Source organism: Apus apus, chromosome 16 (assembly GCF_020740795.1).
Source record: "Apus apus isolate bApuApu2 chromosome 16, bApuApu2.pri.cur, whole genome shotgun sequence".
NCBI lineage: Eukaryota > Metazoa > Chordata > Aves > Apodiformes > Apodidae > Apus > Apus apus.
This window is the reverse complement of record NC_067297.1, coordinates 13554521-13568512: the sequence shown is the minus strand read 5'-3', so window position 1 is coordinate 13568512 and position 13992 is coordinate 13554521. Positions and strand designations below refer to the sequence as shown.

At 49.0% G+C, this 13992-nt stretch overlaps 1 protein-coding gene across 4 annotated transcripts in view; it reads right to left on the bottom strand.

Annotated features, from left to right (window-relative positions):
* MYO1H (myosin IH) overlaps nt 1–13992 on the bottom strand; it is a 51980-nt gene that overhangs the window by 3419 nt on the left and 34569 nt on the right. For all 4 annotated transcript variants that reach the window (XM_051633913.1, XM_051633914.1, XM_051633915.1 and 1 more), the window contains 22 exons: nt 13323–13421; nt 12801–12914; nt 12406–12477; nt 11556–11675; nt 11155–11222; nt 10728–10833; nt 10121–10201; nt 9353–9444; nt 7866–7960; nt 7587–7633; nt 7306–7386; nt 6737–6842; nt 5971–6088; nt 5641–5754; nt 4836–4912; nt 4251–4319; nt 3558–3642; nt 3093–3252; nt 2223–2306; nt 1703–1796; nt 980–1035; nt 353–488 (listed from right to left, as the gene is read on the bottom strand). In XM_051633913.1, coding sequence (XP_051489873.1) covers nt 353–488; nt 980–1035; nt 1703–1796; nt 2223–2306; nt 3093–3252; nt 3558–3642; nt 4251–4319; nt 4836–4912; nt 5641–5754; nt 5971–6088; nt 6737–6842; nt 7306–7386; nt 7587–7633; nt 7866–7960; nt 9353–9444; nt 10121–10201; nt 10728–10833; nt 11155–11222; nt 11556–11675; nt 12406–12477; nt 12801–12914; nt 13323–13421 — 2074 coding nt within the window. The remainder of the gene's footprint in view (nt 1–352; nt 489–979; nt 1036–1702; nt 1797–2222; nt 2307–3092; nt 3253–3557; nt 3643–4250; nt 4320–4835; nt 4913–5640; nt 5755–5970; nt 6089–6736; nt 6843–7305; nt 7387–7586; nt 7634–7865; nt 7961–9352; nt 9445–10120; nt 10202–10727; nt 10834–11154; nt 11223–11555; nt 11676–12405; nt 12478–12800; nt 12915–13322; nt 13422–13992) is intronic.

The following is a 13992-nucleotide window of genomic DNA, read 5'->3' as shown; positions in this document are numbered from 1 at the left end:
TAAGGGAGGAGGGAGAAAGTCTGTATCCTACCCCCAGACTGGAGCCCAGACAATGACAGAATTAAAAATACCTACAAAAGGAGGTAGGAAAGGGGTTCTTTCCCCCTCCCCTCTATTTCAGCAGCAATACTCCCCTGCATGGGAGTATTTCAAAGAACATGACCTCTGACACCTAATTTATACTTTGAGAACTGCACACAGAAACACAGACCCCTTGTCTATCCCCCAGGAAAAATTGTTCCCAAGTAGATAATTGCTTCAAATATCTTTGAAAGCCCAAGTTTCCAAAGCTCCCCCCTCCAGCCCCAGAGACACAGGCAGAGGGGGCAGCCCCACACTGACCACCCATTACCTCTCAGAGTGGCATAGTCTATTTTCTGCTTGATCTTGGCCATTTCCACCACATAGGCCGAGGACTGGGTCAGAACAAGCAGCCTCTCTCGTGCTTTGAAGCCGTTTCTGTCATATTTTATCACCGGGGTCACATACTGAAAGCAAGGAGGAGGGGTCAGCGCTTCTCCCGGCCGCAGGGGGAGGCAGCGCCGCCCGGAGCGGCCCCGACCCGGGAGCTGCAGGTCCCAGCTCACAGCAGCTGCTGCCAACCTCTGCTGATCCTCAGCTGGGTCATCCTTGGCAATTCAGGTGGCACCATCGTGTTTTGAGATGGTTCATCTGTGCCCTCTATGCCTTAACCACGGGGAGAGCAGCACACACACCTCTCCTGCCCATTTCAGCCAGAGCGGGTTGGTGAAGCTTTTTAAAGCTTTTTATTAAAAAGAGCCATAAAGAATTTTTCTCTAGGTGCATTTTAAGACCTGTCTCCAATTTATAAAGAACTGCTCCCTCCACTGCCCTGCCATGTTGGCATGGCTGTGAGGCAGCCTCCAGGGCCATGGATCACCCATCCTGTGGGACCTGCCAGCTCCAGGACTCCAGCACAGCTGGTGCAAGGGCTGCCCAGCTCCTGCCCTTCCCTTACCTTGATCTTCTCACCCTGGATCAGCTGCAGTACTTTGGGGTTTATATCATTCTCTTCTGAGGAGCAAAGCAGAAAGACAAGCTGAGTGCAGGTGACAGATGGCCACCACTCCCACAGCAAAACACCAAAGAACTGCTTTAATTGTCTTCACCCCATTAGTCCTTGTCCCCTTGGTGCCCTCCCCTCTAAACTGAGGGTGTACATTTCCCAGCACTGCCACCACACCTTTCCCAGTCTCCCAGATCCCTCCTTCTGCCAGTGCACAGGTCTTTCTTCTGCCTTTTATGTGCTTAACATTGACCATGTGGATTCCCAAGATTCACATCTCACCTTCCCAGCAGCTCCAGTCCTCAGGACTGGAGCCCTGCAGCTGGTGATGCTGCACAGCAACATCCCTGCTCAGCCTCCCTGCTCCACCCAGCACAGCAAGGGGGAGTCCCAATCCACCCCAGCCCACCAGGAATTTTGGCTCAGGTTTATGGCCACCCCAAGAGGGATTCCAGGCACCCTCAGGCTGAGACCAAAAGTCCAGCAAATGAACCTGTGTGGTGTTACTAGGGATGACAGAGGAAGGGAGCTCAAATAGTAGGGCCCAAACACAGCCAGTGGTGCTGCCTCTGTCCTGTGGGAATTTCTCTTAGAAACTGGCCCTGTGCTGTCAAACAGAATTTTCCTGAGCAAGGAGCACATGGCCAAGTCCTTCAGGGTTTGTGGTGTACTCACTTAGCCGGGTGTCCAGGAAAGGCTGGTTTAGGCTCTGCAGGTAACCCTCCTTCTTCCCTCTGAACACAGCACTTGCTACCACTTTTTGCTGTAACTGTTTTGAGGAGGAACAGCCTTTACCCTCTTGGAGTTTCTCCATCAGCACTATCAGCAGTTGGAACACATGCACGGCACATCATCCTTTTACTCATGCAACATCCACCTGACTTCATGCTGTGTTTCTGTCAACATCCTGAGGCTGTTGTTTTACAGCAAGCAAAGGGGTAGCAGGGACTAACCAGCCCTGGGGATCATTTATCATTAGGAGAGATCCATAAATAAGAAGTGCAGTTTTACTGCCATGAAATTAAGCCCCCCATGTCTGTAGGACACTGGACATTACAAGTGTCACTGAAAAACACCAGCTCCAGGCTGGGGAACATGTGCTCAGCAGAAGGAGCAGTGGCTGTTTCAGGCAGTTCACAGACAGCAGGTACCACACAAGCACAGGCTGAACATTTACATTCCACACATTAGTTACCTGCACTTTCCTCTCAGCAGTGACTCCTCGGCAGTATTTCCTTACTAGGTTCCTAATGCAGATTTTCTGTAGCATCTCTGATGTCTACAGTAAGGAAAAAAAGTAGTGAAGTTGTGCAAACTACTCCTGCTGCAGTCTTGACAGTGCCTTGCCCTGGACAAGTTGGTTTTAACATCTAGTCACAACTCATTTGAGCTGCCCCAGTCCAGAGACCCACCAACCAAAGAGCTTTGCCAGAGTAATGCCCAGCAGAGCTGAAGGACAAAGGGCACCGAGTGCCTGGGTCATCACCAGAGGTGCTAAAGGCAGCAAACCCCACCTGTCAGCCCCAGGTGGTGTGCCATCAGCCTGGCTCTTCACCTTCCCCCTGAACTTTCTGATTTCCCAGGGCCACCTCACCTAGCAACCTGCTCTGGGCAGGATCAGAGGGGCTATAACAAACACCAGCAGCTCTCCTGAATGAGGGTTCTGCTGGAGACAGCTAGAGCTTGTCCAATCCATGCACCGAGGCAACCTGTCCTGCCAAAGCTCAAACAAGATGAAAGGTCTGTCTGTGCTGCAGGCTTAAAGCACTGGGGGGTTATTTTTGTCTTTAATGGGGTTACGAGCTCACTCTTCCATCAGTGCATCTTCCTTTTTATTGTTTAGAACAGAAGCACAGAGCTCACCCCTTTCCTGTGGAAATATAAACACCAGCACCATTCCTCCCACTCCCATTCTCCCCAAATAAGACCCCAGGGTCTCCCAGAGGCTCTGCCATCAGGCCTGACACAGGACAAGCCATCAGGAGACCACCACTCTTTTCCTACATGAAGCATGCTCAGGACAGAAGCCACCTTCCCTGCTCCCCAAGCCTGCAGCAACCCTCACCTCTTCCAGGATGGAAGGAGGTTGGAGCCAGCTCTTGTCCAAGACGTTTTTTGGAATGTGGTCTCTGAGCTTCATCAAGTATTTGTACTGTACCAGCCTCACAAACTCCATGTTCTCAGGGCAAAGGGGTTTCTTCCGGTTGATGAAGCCATTTATGAATCTACAGAACATCCCAAACAGAACTCATGTTACCTTCAGAGACTGGTGGAGATGAAAGGCAGGTCACAGAAGGCACATGACAGGCTCACAGATCAACAGCATTAACTCAGGTACTGTCACCTGCATCCCAGCAACTGAAATCTGAACCTTGCTAATGCCCTGCTGATTACAGCTTAGAAATGGATGTGAAGGAGATAGTTTTCATTCACTCAGCTGTCAGTCTCTGGACTCATTGTTCAGAGACCATCACCAGGCTGTCACCCACCACCCACAACCCTCCCCATGACACCACACAGGGATAGTTACTTCCTGATTTTCTGAACCGCCCACGTCCTCCTCTTGGCTGCCCTCCGTGCCAGCGCTCCCCGCCAACAGGACTCCAGCTTGATTGCTGCAAGAATCAATCAGGCCCTGGGGTTGGTATCAGGGACCCTGAGCCAAACCACTGGTTACGTTCACACAGCAGGGGTCACAACGGGCTCTTTTGCAGCTCTTCCCATCAGCTGATCCTTAGAGTAAGGAGTTTAGAGCATTTTCTTTTCTGTAACAACTGATCCGGCAGTACCTGGGGTGCAGAGCTCCCCAGGGAGCAGAGCTGGGCTGCACAGAACCTGCAGCTCCTGCCCCAGGCTCCTGGGCATTGCTGGGCAGCCTGGCCCTGGGTGAGGGGGTTTGTTTCCCGGCGGCTGAGGCGGGATCCCTCTGTCCCCCGGGACATCCCCACACGCACAGCAGAGGGTGCTGCCGCTGCACCGCGCTGCTCCGCGGCTGGTGCTTGCGTGACCCCAGGTGCCGGGAGGAGCTAAACGGGACCAAAGGGACCTCCGTGACCGCTCTTCGTACGACTGGCACCTGCATCTCACCCCGACACCCACAGCGCTGCGGGGACGCTGCCAGGGCTGTCCTGCTGCGGCGCGGATGCCTGACCCCCCGAAGCTGCAGCAGCAGCCACTGGAAAGCTCAGCCCTAAGAAGGGAATCCTCAATTCCAGAGCCCTACCTGCTTCCCTCTTCTTCAAATACGCTCTCTTCCCAAGGAATCCTTTGTATTTGGCCTGTAGTCTTGAAACTGGCAAAAAAAAAAAAAAGAAAAAAAAGAAAAAAAAAAAAGAGCAGTGACATTGCTTGTATCTCCAGGAGCAGAGTGCTCACTGGCTGTGCCCCCAGCAACCAGACCCCACCTGCCAAGGCACAGGAGGGTCTGCACCATCACCAAGGAGCAAAGGTGCCAAAACACCAGCAGAACCAGAAGTAGCTCTGTGGGTAACTGTGCCCTTAGGCAGCCCCTGCATTTATCCAGCAGGTACAAACAGGTGACAGCAGGATGATGGCCACAGCCCCAGGAGAAGGATGCTTAGTGCACCCAGGCATGGACCAGCAGTCACCAGCAGACCTGAGGAGCTCTGAACTCAAATAATATAACCAGGGATTTCTCCCCACCCTGGAGAAAGATTACTAAGCTTCCCTTGGACCAGGGGTCTCAGCTCTCACCAGCTGCTGCATGAACTGGATGGAGCCCAGGAGCACAGCTCCCCCAGGCTCTGGGGCTTAGTCTACATACAGATAGAGGAGACTGGAACCATACTCAGCAGGTGCTTCCTGAACTCAAAGGCATCCTCAGTGGCAAACAGGGTCCTTGGGAACCGAATGAATATTTTGGTTCTGCAAAAGAGACCACAAACAGGTTACTCACAGTGAGCCATGATTTCAGCTGCCCTAACCAGGCTCAGTCCCCCAGCTGGTGCAATGCTGACAAGTAACATCTCCTTCCATGACCTCCCTCCTTTTGACTAGCTGGCACATCCTGAAGGATACAAAGGGTGGCAGGGAGAGGGGAGGAAGGAAAACTGCACAAGGTGCCAGGTTCCCATGCCTGGTATCCAGCAGGGAGGACAAGGTTGTGGTTCAGGAATGGCTGCAAAAGGCAGCTGGGAAAAGAACCCAAGCTTAGGACAGACAAGTTGCCTAGAGCTGCCCAAGCACGCAGGGGAACTTGAAGCTAAAGAAGGCATCCCCTCTCCCCTGACTTGGAGATGGAAGAAATTCAGCTGGATTCAAGCTGGAAATGGCAAGACAAAAATAAAGGGGAAATTTATGCATCTGGACTTTTTGTCTCCTTGCTCCTATGCACTGTATTCCTCTGGGGTGAGATTACTTTGGCCTGTTTTAAAGAAGTCACTAATTGGAAGCCATCAGGCATGCAGACCCAGGCAGGTCAGCCCAGTTCACATGGTCAGGCAACAGCCAAGCTAAGGGATCTATTCACACCACTACATCTTGCAGCTCACCAGGAAGGGCCACATGGTGGCTTGCAGTGACAAGACAGGACAAAGGGTCAAACATAGCAGGCACCGTGCTGCTGGGATCACAGCCAGAGAAAGGACATTTACCTTCCTAATTTGTATTCTTCAGGCTTGTAACCAATGTGCTTGATGAGTCTCTCCACACCCTCAGCTGCTGGCCCATGCCAGTGTGGCCAGGTAGCTGGACACAGGCACTTGTACCTGAAAGATCAGCAAGACATCAACACACGATTGAGGCTTGAGGAACCCCTTCCTGAAACTCCTCAACCCCCAATGCCTACTGCTTGAATTCAAGGCAGAAGATGCCAAAGCTGATTAAAGCACACCTGTCTGCCAAGCACCTCCACATCTCCCATGGCTGGGACATTTAACCAGCCTTGCTGAGGGCAGGTTTGGCTGGGCACGCAGCTCACTCACCGCTGCAGGAAGAGCTCGTACTTGCGCCGGTAGGCGAAGCCGGCGCGTCGCACCCGCAGGTGCTCCATCAGCCCCAGGTACTTCACCTGGTGCCGGATCAGGTAGTCATCAAACTTCCCTGCAGGAAGAACACACCTGCACTGGTGAACACTGTCTGTGGGAGCTCCCTCACTTGTCCGTGTGTTGGGACAAATAATAAGTGAGTCAAATCCACAGTTACCCCAGGTGATGGTTTTGCCATTTAGCTTAATGAAGAAATATATCTATGTAATATATAATCTATCTACATATAAACACTTATTTTATCTAAATAAATAGATAACTATATAATCTATCTACAGATATAAAGATATATTTTCGTGCTGTATCTAGTTACCAGCTAATGTCTCCTTCACTTCACAGAAAGGTTTGGGTTGGAAGGGACCTTAAGGATCATCCAGTCCCACCCCCTGCATGGGCAGGGACACCTCCCACCAGCCCAGGTTGCTCCAAGCCCCATTCAGCCTGCCCTTCAACACTGCCAGGGATGGGGCTTCCAAAACTTTCCTGGGCAGTCTGTTCCAGCGTCTCACCACCCTCACACTGAGGAATTTCTTCCTGATGTCTAACTTAAATCACCCCTCCTCCAGTTTTGATCAAAAGCCCTTGAAAAAAGTCCCTCCCCAGCTTTCCTGTCCCCCTTCAGGTACTGGAAGACCACTGTGAAGTCCCACAAGAGCTTTCTCTTCTCCAGTTTCTCAACTCTGCCATCAGCCCAGTGTCTTACCAGGCTCCTTGTTCTCATTTGGTTTAATACAGCGGACATAGGAGGGCTCCTTGGACATCAGGATTTCTATCAGGCTCGTCAGGCTGTTTTTGAACTGGGTTGCAACCTAAAATGACATTGAAAGAACATTATTAGCTGTGGAGCCCATCACTGCAGTGACTGAAACCGCCCCATTCCCTGCTGCCACCTCAAAGCTGTCAGTGTGAGGCTGACACAGGCATCAGCCCCAGAGATGTTCTGAGACAGAGTCAACCAACCATCAGTCACCAGCACAGAGTGCTCAGCTGGAACATCTGAGCTCTGCAGCTGGACATGCAAGGCAGCCCTTCAGAAACTAACTGCACTTGGATGAGGGCACAGGGCTCCTTTCAGAAGGATGCAGTGGTAACAACATTAAGGCATGTCACTTTGCCAGCTGCTGGCTCAGCAATGTCACTGCTCAGCTAGCAGGGAGCTTGCAGGGATGTGACACCAGCTAACAAACTCTGAGTCCAGGACTAAGGAGTGGATCAGGGTTCAATCAAGACTTGGCGAGTTGTGTTTATGTTAAGACTCAAGATGAAACTCACAGTCTCTGGTCTCCTCCTGTTGTCAAGCTCTGGCAGTAAGAAGCAGTCTCTGATGATGCTGTTTTTGGAGTTGCACAGCACCTGGAAGGGGAGCAGTGAAAAGCTGCCACCTTCAGCAGCTGTGCTGCTCTGCTGGGAGGCTGGAGCAGCTGGGAGGAGGTGCATGCAGGCACCTGAGCACTGCTAGGGAGGAATTCAGGTTCTTGTTTGCTACAGAGACTAAATACTCTTATTTCTGCTTCAAACGAGGTAACTTTAGAGCACCCTTTTTATGTTCTTACCTCTTTCAGGTTTCTGTACAGTAGGTCATTATTCTTCTCCAAAAATCCTAAAGGAAAAAAAAAAAAGGGAAGATTTAATCCTTTTGGAGGCTACACTCCTCAGCAGAGTCCAGACATTTATATCCTCAACGTTCTCACTGCATTCATGTTTAAAACTTCCCAGCAACAGTAACTTCAGAGGACAGAGATTTTATGTTTCATCTTCATGTCAAGTTATCATCTACCATGTTGGCTTAAAACCCAAGGTAAGTTCCAGGCTGGCACTCTGCTCCCACTCACCAACAGCACAGTAAGTGACTTCTCCCGCGTAGTGGAGCAGGCGGAAATCCACCCAGTCAATGGATTTTCGTGTCCTCTGGTCTGCCAGCTTGCGGCTGCGGGAGAAGGCAAGAAACACCAGGAGAAAGAGAAGCAAACAGCTTTCCTCAGCTTGCAGAAAGTCACCCACACCAAAAGCAGCTGTAGGAGAGCTGGGAGTCTATTTCACGTCTGTCCTGACTGTTACAGTTACGGCCCATAATCAAATCACCAACTCCCTGGTCATTCTGAACAGCTCACAGCAAAATTCAGGGCTGCAGGATGGAAACCAGCTGCCAAACACTCCTCAGAATCCCTGTGACCTGCCCATTGTGTCATTTGGCAATGCTCACCCTCCCCAGGGGTGTGAAGATTTCTCCCCAGAACATTCATTTAAATACATTCTCTTTGCCTACATGAGAAGAAGGTCACCAGTTTCCCCAGTTTCAATATTAAAACCCTGGGGATGAATTTTTTAATATATTTTGCCCTAGAACAAGAACTCAAACATAGAGAGGGAATCAAAGTTTTGAAGTATAGAAGAAAAATTTTAGAAAAAAAGGTTCCTAGAGGGAAGAAAAAAAAAAAGAAAAAGAAAAAAAAGGGCAATTTAACAGTTTAAGTTTCAGCTTTGTAAGCAGTCACTAACAGCAGAGTTGTGTGTCACAACAGCACATTAGTACATCAAAATTCCCTTCCAGGAGTATCACTGAGTACAGATCCCATTTAAGCAGCTCTAGCACTTCTATTTAAAGCTTTTAATCAGGCAGAACAGCATTAAGGCACGTGGTGGTGACAAGGAAGTTGGCTACAAATTTTCCACTTGGCTGCGACGAACTTCAGAGATGTAGAAATGGTGACAATTCAGCAGCGTGGCTGGGAGCTTGTCAAAGCCTCTGGGTGGGCTCCTGCTGGGAGCTGCCAGAGCAGCCCAGAGCCAGCACATTCATCTGCCACCAAAATCGAATCAAAAAATACTACAAACTGAGTATTAACCCAAACACCACTCATCTGGGAGCTCTGAGCATGTTTCTTTCCTCTTCCTACTCAAAGCTCACACATCTCAAGATGAGCTTTAATATTTATGTACCCCTCACAGCTTGGGGCATCAGGCTCCTCTTTGCAGTGCCTTCAGCATTCCCTGGAGTCAGTGGGGGACAAAACCATCTATGGCCAAAGACATCTAGTTTTCATGGGCCAAAGCTACCTAACCTTTAGTCCCTAACTGGGCCATGGGATGCTTCAAAGATCAGCGTCACACCAGTAAAGAGACAGGAATCCCCCCCCCCCACATCCCCAGCACCCCAGGTCACATTCCACCAGCACAGCACACAGCAACATTAGACAGTGGAGAAGCTGCTTGAATTTCTTTGGCTCTAAGCAAAAACTGTTCCCTCCCCAATACTCTGCTACAGGGAAGAGATGGGAAGAGCTTCCTCTGCAGCAGGACACGGAGCATAAGTGCGTACGTCACGAAGTGGGGATGATCTCCTACTTTCTCTTCCAGCTTTTCCAAGAAGCTCAAATCAGTGGCTTCACCAGGTCTTAAGCATTCCTCATCCTGGAACAGCAGGCACCCAATCAAACGTGGTTCTGAACAGACTACTCTCTTTAGTACAACTTTTGTTACAACAACAAAACCACAGAGCTTGGTTACAATTTGAGATGAGTTCTAGTTTACACAAGCAATTTCCTAGTTAAATTCAGAGCTTCATTCATCTGTTTTAAATAGAATTGTCAAGATAAATCATGTTAAATAAAATGTCTACCTCTGTCTTCCAATTTTGGCAAGTCTCCACCTCATCCTTTATTATTTGTAGCTCATTTAGACAAAACCAGTGAGAAAGATGACATTGTTAGGCACCAAAACCAGGAGGACCTGCAGGACTCTCAAGTCTGGACAAATCTTGGGTCCCATCCTACAGGCAGGGGGGGCACTGCAGGAGCCTTCCTGCTGTGCCTCAGTGCCTCCAGGTGAACAGTGGAGGGAAAGGCCTGGGTCTGCCTCCTGAGCACCCAGAGTTGCTGTGCAAGCAGCACATTCCCTTTAAAACCCACAGCTCTCAAGCAAACAGATCCTCTGCCTTAGTCTTCTGGGTCTTTACTTACAAGCTCTGTTTGTTTACACTCTGAATAATGCAACTGTATCACATAATTAGGGGAAACATTATGATTATGGACCACACAGAAGGCACAGGGAGGCATTTTAATTTAAGTAGCACAAACTCTGTTCCTACCAGAATGGAGATTATTCCTTTATGCTTCTGCTCAACCAAGTCACAGATGATCTTGTTGTTAAAGTATGGAATTGGTTCCCACTTGAAGAGGGAAAAAAAAAAAAAGAACAATTTTAGAGGAAGATTTTTTTCTTTGCCATTTTTAAGTTCTTAGAAGCCAGGCTCCAATTCCACTAAAGATCAGAGTGGTAAGTTAAGACCAACTGAGCTGCTGGGGAGGGAGTGACAGCCCAGGGATCTATTATCCCACACCAATCTTCCTGCTTTCAGCAGCCCAGACCATCATCTTATTCCCTACATTAACAGCCTCCATCTTCCAGTGTCTACACTGTTGGAGCTCCTCATTTCTACAGGGACAATATCCTTGCTGACCTTCTGAGTTTTGGGGAAGGTCCTGCTCCTTTCTTAAATCATGTAAGCTAAGCCTAGGCTAAATTACACTGCAGAAGGGTTACAGAATGAGACCTATGGCTGTCTTATACTCGAGCCATGTGAGCAATGCAAGCTGGAGAAAGAAAAAAGCAGGGAGCCTTCTTCACTGATGATCAACAGCACCCCCTGTGATAGCAGTTCAGAGACAAAAGGGAGTGGAGATATAAGGAGTTACCTCTATTCCTTCCAGTTCATATTCCTCCTGCTCTGCTTTCAAGGTCATCTCAATCAGCAGCTGCTGGAGCTTCTCATTGCAGTAATTAATGCAGAACTGCTCAAAGCTTCAAAGTGGTTAAATAAGCATTAGTTTTTTACGTATTTCAGGGACAGTTTTAATTCTCCCACCATCACCTACCCTTTTCCTGCCAGCCAGCTCACTTCTCTACAGACCAAACCCCCACACCCCTCCCACACTGCTGCACTGGAAGTCCAAGCTGGAGCTTTCACCAGGGGTTCAGCTGACCCACCACAGTCAGGTTTGGCAGTCAGCTGTAGCTTGCCTTGCTGGGATATGAGTGCACACAACAAGCCAAGTAGGACTTCAGGACATGCCCCCACCAGCATGAGGATAGACCATCCCAAGCCTCAGGAGCAGCTGTTACCTGTTTGTGTCCAGCACTTCAAAACCATAGATATCCAGCAGGCCAATCACTGTTTTCCGTGTGGAATCCTGTAAAGACACCACTGCTCTGTCATTGCTGCTTCAGCTGATGCTTCTTCCCTGCACATTTCATATTGTTTTTTCTCCTAGGTTTAAACCTTTTTCTTTGAGAGCTTTGTGTCATGTGTCAACAGAGTAGCTACTTAAAGGCAGGTAATGAATTACTCAAACCCTTTAGCATTGCACCTTCCCCACCCAACTGAACAGCTCTCCAGCCCAGTGCTGTGGGGTGCCCCTACATCAATTATCAAGCATCTAAGATATTTGGTGAAGCATCCTGCAGGGCCTCACCAGAGAAACTCTGCTCAGCCTGTCTAAGAGGACACCAGACAAGAAACCAACCTGGTTGGCCAGAGAGCTGTTGATTTTGTTGACCAGCCAAGTGAACATTCGCCCATAAATGGCCTTGGCTACCGCATCCCGCGCGTAGAAAGCCAGGTCCACGTTCAGTGGGCTTAGGACCTGAAAATACAGACATGCCAGAGATGATCAGAGCAAACTTCTGCAAAGACAGTGCACTCATGTGGCTTGGAGAACCAGCCCTGTTGCCTTACAGCCCAGCCCTGAGTGCTTGATTTGCCTCCAGTCTGGTGTAGCCACAAGCCAGCAGGATGGGGACACTACATTGTGGAGAGGACAGATTTAGACAAGTGGGGAAAGTATTCTGTCTTCCTTTTAGGAAACTTGGTACAAAATGCTCAAAGAGCCATTTTAACCAGTGCTTTCCTCTGTTTATGCAGCCAGTTTCCCAGGAAGCACTCCTGGGCTGAGCAAAAGGGAAATGTTTGGCCCAAACTTGGGCTCCCTCCAAGCCCCTTTTCCTACCTTTTTTTTGTAGTTACTGCCTTGTTCAGCAGTAAAATTCCAATATTGAGAATATATTCTAGTTTAACATCTCAGGCTAGAATAGGAAGGTGATATGGAGGAGGAGAGAGACAATCAAAGTTATCACATCCCTGGAAGTGTTCAAGGGCAGGTTGGATGCAGCTTGGAGCAACCTGGTCTAGTGGGAGGCATCCCATGGCAGGGCAGTTGGGAATGAATGATCTTTAAGGTCCCTCCAACCCAAACCAGTCTGGGATTCCGTGATCTGTTTTTACTGCCACACTGCTAAGAATAGAGCACCTCATCTGTCACCACCACTAGGTGGGACAGCTCCCAGCTGCCTGGGTTCCACAGGACTGCTCCATACCTCTTCAGACCTGGCTTCGATCTTCCGATTGGTGAGGGCTTCCTGCAGGATGGACAAGTGCACACCCAGCAGCTGCAGAGGAAGAAACACCTGCACTCAGAGCATGGCCAGCAGGGGACTGTTTAAAAAAGCAGTTTGGTGTGATCAGTGGGGCATAACCCCCCAGTCCTTTCCCAGCTAAACTCATCTTTGAGAAACAAAACTGAGGGAGCTTCAGAGAGATGAACTACAGAGAAGGCAGGCCCTGCCATTCAAGATGGTTTATAACAAGAGCTGAGTATTTCTGTAGCAATCCTTCTACTTTTGGGAATGGATGTTTTTGTCCTTAAGAGAAAAGCACAACCAGGTTAAGGCTTTCTTCACATGTAATAGTGGCACTATCTCAGAAGAGATACCTTAGAGATCCACTTGATCTGCGTGCCGTCGCGGATGATGGCGTGGCCGTTGCTGTCTTCTTCAAACTGGATGTTCCCCAGGTGTAGCACACTGGCAACAATTCCAAAGAGATGCTAAGAACAAGAGATACCCCGTTAGAAAACGGGCACCCAGAGCAAACTGGGTGGCACTGGTCTTTCCTACACACAGTAATAAACAGAATATTAGCAGGGCTGAAAGAGGCAAGTCAGACAAACCCCAGAGATGCGCTGCCACCAGTGTCCATCACACTGTGCCAAGGGATAGAGCTCTTCACCCATTCCCCCCCAGATATGTCCAATTCCATTCTTAACACCTCCTCCAAACAGGACTGCTTCCATGAGTTTCAAGCAAGGGTAGCACTGCCATCTTTCCTTAAGTTCCCCTTGATAGGCTCAGTCCCTGTTATCACAGAATCCTAGAATGGTTTGGGTTGGAAGGGACCTTCAAGATCATCTAGATCCAAGTGCCCTGCCATGAGACATGGTATCCAACATTCATACCTCTGTATCCTTTTCAGTGAAGTCAATGATAGAAAAAGCTTTGCGAACAATTTTCCAGTCGTTCTTGTCATTAATAGAAAACACTTTGGCACATCGACCCTGTGGAGTAAGAAAAAGACTAATTAGTACAATTAATTGGCAAAGCAATTTTACTTTCAGCAACAGAGCATACTACTGGGCATACTGCTTTCATTTCCACTTCCCTCAGCCTGTACAGATGCAGTCTGGAACTAGCTGGCACATTTATTTCACTCCTGCTGATCCTGAAAGTGGCTCATAAGATCAGGTCTTGTAGCTTCAGTCAGCTGAAAGCTCTGGGCTGAGGTACAGATTACCATCAAAGGGCTAAATCTTGGGAAGAGCTTTACAAGCCATCTTCCATTTTTATGATGATGATATCTTCTGCCAAAGTGTTCTTCACTACCAAAGAAGAAAGGAGGCTGAGAGCACTGCCACAAAGTGAGCTGTGCCCTGCATAACCATACCTATGGGTGGCACTTCAGAGGAGGTACATATATCTCAAGAAACTCCCTTCATACTGTTAAAGCTCTCCCAGCAGCAGCAAGCTGTTCCCCACACACAAGAACATGGGGGATACCCAATTTAATGAGACCTGGTGAAAGTAACTTTTTAAAACTCCTGATGGCCTTGCTGTCACTGGGTCATGCTG